The following is a 6805-nucleotide window of genomic DNA, read 5'->3' on the forward strand; positions in this document are numbered from 1 at the left end:
TGGTTGTGTTTCTTCACCCCAACTGCACATGACATCAGTTTAGATGTACGTTATTTTCAGTGATGAAGACAAACCGCACAGACGTTCACTGTACTTTAGTACATTTTGTAAACTTATGACTCTGAGTAGAGTATAGCCTGACTTAAACAAACAAATAACAACTTAGTATAGTCAGATTATTTTTTACACAACTTACATTTTGTAATCAAACTACCGAAACGAAAGTTGGTCACCACCGAAACGAAAGTTAAATCCGAAATAATCACTAAGTGTGGAGGCCAAAATCGTCCCCCCAAAAACCTGTTAGGAGTACGTTTCAGGCAATTTAGAGTTGATTGGTAGTACTTTGTAGTGACTTTTTTGGTCCCTAACACCACAAATGGTTTACATACTCTTTACGAATGTCTTACGCATCATTTGCTTAACATGAATGATAATTCTAGTAATTGTTTGGTGTCTGCATTCATGAAAGCCAGGTAGTTTGCAACAGGTAAGGAGAAAGTCCACATTAACAGACAGTCATAAATGATGAACTGTCTTCACTTTACAGTAGGGCACATAATAACATGTACAAAGGATTTATAGATATTTTAGGAATGTTTTACAAAGCATGTTAAACATGAACAAACACATTAACAGACAGTTGTAAATGATGAACTGTCTTCACTTTACTATAGGGCACATAATAACATGTACTAAGGATTTATAGATACTTTAGGAATGTTTAACAAAGCAAATGTTAAACATGAACAAGCTACCAATAGCTTGTATATATTATGTAACATCAGTTACAAATGATTTAATAATCATTTACAGATGTATTATACATGGCTTATTCATGAATAGTTACTAATACCTTTATAGATGATTTGTAACCGTAGTTATAAAGGTTTTAGTAATCATTTACAAATGTCAATAAACAGGTTGTTAATGATTTGTTAATAGTCTACAAACTGCTTATAAACGTTTATCAATGCTTTAGAATGGGTCGTTACAAATTATTTAATAATCTTTTACAGATGTATATAAATGGCTTATTCATGAATAGTTCACTACTTACTAATACTTTACAAATGATTTGTAACTGTAGTTATAAAGGTCATTATTGTAAAGTGCTACCACTTTTTTTTTTTAATCATTTGTAGTTATGGAGATATTTAACTTTAAGCGCCCCATGTATTGTCGATACGGCAATGGACATTTAAAGGCAGGCTTACAACTACATACTTACACCTAGTAACATCATTCATACTTTAAAATGTTCATCTTACTGTGGACATGTTTGCCTGAAAAGGACATTTTTGAAATGTTGCATAGTTTTAGAATTGTACTCCTTTAAAAGTTCAGAGATTTAGAATATAGGCGGATGGAAGGTTTTGGGACCTTAAAAAACACTTTCACCTGGAAACTCCATTCACAGTTCAAAAATTCCACCTTACTGTGGACATGCATGCTTGAGAAACTTTTTTTTAAAATCATTTGTAGTTATGGAGATATTTAACTTTAAGCGCCCCAGGTATTGTCGATGCGGCAATGGAGATTTAAAGGCAGGCTTACAACTACATACTTACGCCTAGTAACCTCATTCATACTATAAAATGTTCATCTTACTGTGGACATGTTTGCCTGAAAAGGAATCTTTGAAATGTTGCATAGTTTTAGAATTGTACTCCTTTAAAAGTTCAGAGATTTAGAATGGAGGCGGAAGGAAGGTTTTGGGACCTTAAAAAACACTTTCACCTAGAAACTCCATTTCACAGTTCAAAAATTCCACCTTACTGTGGACATGCATGCTTGAGAAACGTTTTTATAAAATCATTTGTAGTTATGGAGATATTTAACTTTAAGCGCCCCATGTATTGTCGATGCGGCAATGGACATTTGAAGGCAGGCTTACAACTACATACTTACGCCTAGTAACCTCATTCATACTTTAAAATGTTCATCTTACTGTGGACATGTTTGCCTGAAAAGGCAATCTTTGAAATGTGGCATAGTTTTAGAATTGTACTCCTTTAAAAGTTCAGAGATTTAGAATGGAGGCGGATGGAAGGTTTTGGGACCTTAAAAAACACTTTCACCTAGAAACTCCATTCACAGTTCAAAAATTCCACCTTACTGTGGACATGCATGCTTGAGATTTTTTCTTTGAAATTTCTCTTTTGGGGTCTTGGGACTCAAGACCCAAAAGAGAAATTTGATGTCTCCCCGGGAGCCGGGAGCCGGGACCCAAGCCTCGAGACTCTTGAGCTAAAAGGTTTGTGAACCACTGCCATTTAGTCATCACCTGTACTCACCTGGCATAAAAGGGGCTCTGAGAGCAGCTCGAGCCATTCATTATAGCCTACTAAAGTACAACATGAAGAGACCACCGCTGAAGAATTGATTGATTGATTATACTTGCATATTGTTTTTAGTCACTCACACAAATCACTCACACAAATCGATATATGTCTGGGGTCATGTGATGAAGATGTACAAGTTTGATTTTTCAAATCCCATACCAAGTGGCTATGACTGCCCTCTAAAATTTGAGGGCCCTGGGTAGGCAACCCGGCCTGGCAGAGACCTGTGCTCCGAGGAGCATACTTTTCTAGTTTAACTGTTTGTAGTTAGTAGTTTTCTTTTACAAAATTTGGCACAATAGATAATTATGTAGCAGACTACAACATTGTTTAAACATATGTATATGAAAAATATCTGAAGCAACTGTGCCAAACATTTGTTAAATACTGTACATCATTTTGTATCAGTTTCTCATAAGAAGTAGACCTGATTTATTATAAAAATTAATACCACAAGTGAAAAACATAGATATGCAATATACTGTAGGTAATGGAAATACATTTAACATGTGAAACACAAGTAATATGTTATGATTTAAGCATATATTTTATATTTAAATACATTATGAAATGATATGTTTTTGCTATATCTTGCATATGAAAACAAAGAGTGAGTAAAGTTAATAAGGCACACAAATCAAATTAATAAAAAAACAAACAAAAAACAACACAATTTATCTTTGGTATCGGTGTAAAGGTGGGCATAATGTCCACTTATATTAAAGTGCTATACCTGGCTGGTTAGCTTTTAAATAAATTCAAAGTCTTTTTTTGTCTTGTTTGATAAAGCAGCGAGTTCTGAATCAGTTAAGTTCTCATGAACGGCATCTTTTCAACCCAGCCAACATATTTCATTTCTCCAGCGATGCCACTTTGTAATTCTTAAGTCATTTAGTCAACTCTCGTCTCAGTGAGAATGAGTCCTTTGATGGTCCAAATGAAGGTTAAGAAGAGAGCGAAGCAACAGGTTTGATTTGATTTTCTGTACCGTCGACCTTCATCGGTATCTCCTCAGTTCTGCTGGCTTTTTGGGTCCCCTATTACTACAGAGTGCTTGCAGAGGTTGTAGCAGGGCGTCCTCTCTGGGTTTGTACGGTACAACGTAGCTGTCTTCTTCCAGCAGTATGCGGTTTAGGGTGTGCTCATGGTTAATATGACGGCGCACCATGAACACATATTGGTGCCCCTGTTCCACGTGGGGGCAGTCACACACGTTGGGCACCCACAGGAACTCCCTGTGCTCCAGACGGAAGCGGTTACGATATGTATAGATGATCTGGACGTCATAGCGGGTCTCCTCACCTCTGTACCACTTCCCTACCACTTTGGCCCGGAACACTAAAATTACAAAAGAGACATTCAGTTAAAATATTGACTCCACTCAACATAACTCAACTCAACTCTTGTTTATTTGTACAGCCCTTAATCACTGTTATAGTCTCAAAAAGCTCAAAGGGCTTCACAACAGCACCTCCTGTCCTTAAAGCTGTCAATTAAAACCTAAGTATGAATTTGGCTTAAATTGGGCATGGAAAAAACTCCTCATTATACAGACTCTGTATGATGATACACATGTTCAGACTCACCGAAGTCCTTCATGCAATACTGTCGCTGACGCTCTCCTCGACCTCGAACCCGCCGACATTTCCCACAATGACCTGCAAGAGTAACAGTACAACAGTAAGCCCACTGAGTGATTGACTGATTGGTTGATTGAACATTGATTGTGCTATGTAGAGACCTTAATAAGAGTAATAGTGTAATATCACTGACATCTGAGAGATGTTGGCCTTAAGGCAATTTGGAAGTTTGACACACAACAGCGGTACCGGTAACTCCTGCCGCTAACGGACTAAAAATGGATGACCCACCACAAGAACAGATGGCTTTTATTTCATTTCATTTCTCTATTGTATTATTACTCTGTGCACCCTAACAAGATTACATAATTCCCGTAAATAACGTAAATATTTGCTTGCTGGTTTTGATAGGATTGTCATAAGTCAAACTTGCACATTGTCAGCGGAATATTGTGACACACCCACATCAGGAACGCCACGCCCAAGGCGACGGTTTCAGCTTACAATACAGAAAATGTGTGGCAGTTTATTACTAGGTTGTCACGGAACATACTTCCAGGTGAATGCTGGGGCAGCCGGTTTCTGTGGCTGTCCTCCCTCTCCAAGCGGGGAAGGACTGGCTGGTGGGGGCGGTGTCGATAGGGATGTTGGTGGGGGTTGTGATGAGAAGGTTGATGAGGAGGCCACACAGGCCAGACACCAGGAACTAGCAAGGAATAAGACATCATTACCATTATCGTCACTATTCTTCATGATGACGGCACATTGGAATTTTCACTGAACAAACATACATACAGACAGACAGCTACACAAACACAGACATGCATACACCACGTGCACACACAAGTTTAAACATTGGATTTGTATTATATGAAAAAGAACAGAAGTACTATGACTTTCTGTGTGTTCTAGTCTTATCATTAGAGATAAACAGCTTTGACAACTGCATTCCGCAGCTGTCGGCGCCAGACAGGTACAAATCAAATTATAGGTCAGCCAAGGTGTATACACATATGCCCCATCCATGACCTTTACACTAATACAGACTATGTATTTTGCAATAAGCATACAAAGATTGACTTTAGGTCAGTCCAACACTTTAGCCTCATGCAAGATCTCTTGAAAACTACAGGCTTTATTGTGGAATTTGCTGTGCACCTTCATGCTCCCGAGAGAATGATCAGTGATCACTAATGATTTTTGTGACCCCATAATGCCTTTCCTCTAGTGCCACCCTCAGGTTGGAAATGTTGGTTGTTTCAAAACACTGGTCCATTAGGGTATAAGATTTCTAGCAGGCTTTTAGACTTTAGTTAGAGCACATAAAAAACAGATGTACAGTATGTTAAATTTACTGGAATACATTTATTGCCTTAGATTAGGCAGTCAAAGTCTGTGCCTGTACAGCCAATAAAATCCAATCGTTAAATCGTTAATCTTTGCTTTATTGCCATAATGTCCTTTTTAAAGGGCAGTTATGCCTCCATCTCTTATGGTGTACTTTCTTCGTCAGACAGATAAAACAGGAGGATGAGCAAATGAACTCAGGAACAGATCTCACCCCAGTTTGGTCGTGTGGTGACGGGGGGAGGCCGTGTGGTGGTGGTTGTGGTGGTTGAAGTGGTAGTGGTGGTGGGTGGAGCCCACGGGAGGTAGGTGGCAGTGTGGTGAGGCTGGCGCAGGGGACTCTTCCTACCATGGTAGAGGGCATAACGATCTGGTGGCAACCAGTACTCATATTCTATCCCTGGGTTTCTGTCTGTTGCTAGCACCTGTACAGAACATTTTCATGATGTTAATACTCAAGTGTTACTAACAATTAAAAGTACGTATAATTATATTATTTCAAGGGTTAAATCATTTTGAAAATATGACTGATCTTTCCAATCAGGAAAAACTCAAACAGTGATGAAGATCTTCTATCAATCTATTAGCCCAAAATGGTGGCATTAGCTGACTGAGAGCAGCTTTTACAGGGATTAGATGTAGATAATGCTCTGGTGTAAATCTGTGTTTCTGACCATGATGTGCAGATCCTCCTGGGTGGGTCCGGAGACCTCAAAGCTCTCCCAGGTGTCGGCAGATCGCCGGTACAACAGCTTTGTTCCTGCTACATTGTACTCGCCAGGAACGCTGATCTTCCAGTAGCCATTGATCACATACTGGGAAAGACCATTCTGGAGTGCTGAGAAAGGGGAGTTGTTGGGTGGAATGAAGGTGAGGATAAAGGAGAGAAAGAATCAGGGGTTCTATTATTCGGTACTAACACAGTCATATATTTGGTGTGATAAAATGCCAACGTGTGGGCAGAGCCGGTGTGTGGGTATAAGTTTTATAAGAGCGGGTCAGTGAGGCCCTAGGCGAGGTCTTGAAAATGGGCCCCAAGCCTTTTTATTTCCTTTGTACATGAAACATCTGACATAATAAACCCACCTTTTGGTATTAAAGAATGCTCTGCTCTTGCTCTCCAACTCAATTTGCAATGTCAAACTTAATGTCAGTGAGTTAACGTTTCCATGCCAAGGACCCCAAATAGCCATATTCTCTGGCTGCGCCCCCTCCCCCTATTGCAAAATGAAAAAAAATAAAAAAAATAAAGAAGAAAGTAGCTGAAAATAGTGTAACTACAGGCTCAGAACGCATCGCATTGTGATACGTTATGAGCTTGTAGAGCTGCTATCTTTGCTACTAAAAAATTCAAACAATTGAACATTTTTGACAATAATGACATATATAACAGGGATAATAGGGATGCCAGGCTGAAAGTGGTTTAACTGACACAATAACATAATCTTGAATGAAATTAATTTGAATTGAAATTATTTTTTTTATGTGAATATAATATGCATATATTCTCCTTTCCAAATGGCCCACACGACC

The 6805-nt window shown here is 38.8% G+C and overlaps 1 protein-coding gene across 1 annotated transcript in view; it reads right to left on the bottom strand.

Moving 5' to 3' along the window:
* Positions 1 to 2760: 2760 nt before the first annotated feature.
* The window catches only part of adamtsl5 (ADAMTS like 5), a 28327-nt gene continuing 24282 nt past the window's right edge, over positions 2761 to 6805 (bottom strand). Inside the window, exons 9-13 of the mRNA XM_084058561.1 lie at positions 5947 to 6110; positions 5487 to 5697; positions 4479 to 4631; positions 3932 to 4003; positions 2761 to 3683 (exon numbers count right to left, since the gene is read on the bottom strand). Of these exons, the coding sequence (XP_083914687.1) occupies positions 3343 to 3683; positions 3932 to 4003; positions 4479 to 4631; positions 5487 to 5697; positions 5947 to 6110 (941 nt within the window). The 3' untranslated portion in view covers positions 2761 to 3342. The remainder of the gene's footprint in view (positions 3684 to 3931; positions 4004 to 4478; positions 4632 to 5486; positions 5698 to 5946; positions 6111 to 6805) is intronic.

The sequence above is a fragment of the Gymnoscopelus microlampas genome, assembly GCF_963454915.1.
Source record: "Gymnoscopelus microlampas genome assembly, chromosome: 1".
In the NCBI taxonomy this organism is placed as follows: domain Eukaryota; kingdom Metazoa; phylum Chordata; class Actinopteri; order Myctophiformes; family Myctophidae; genus Gymnoscopelus; species Gymnoscopelus microlampas.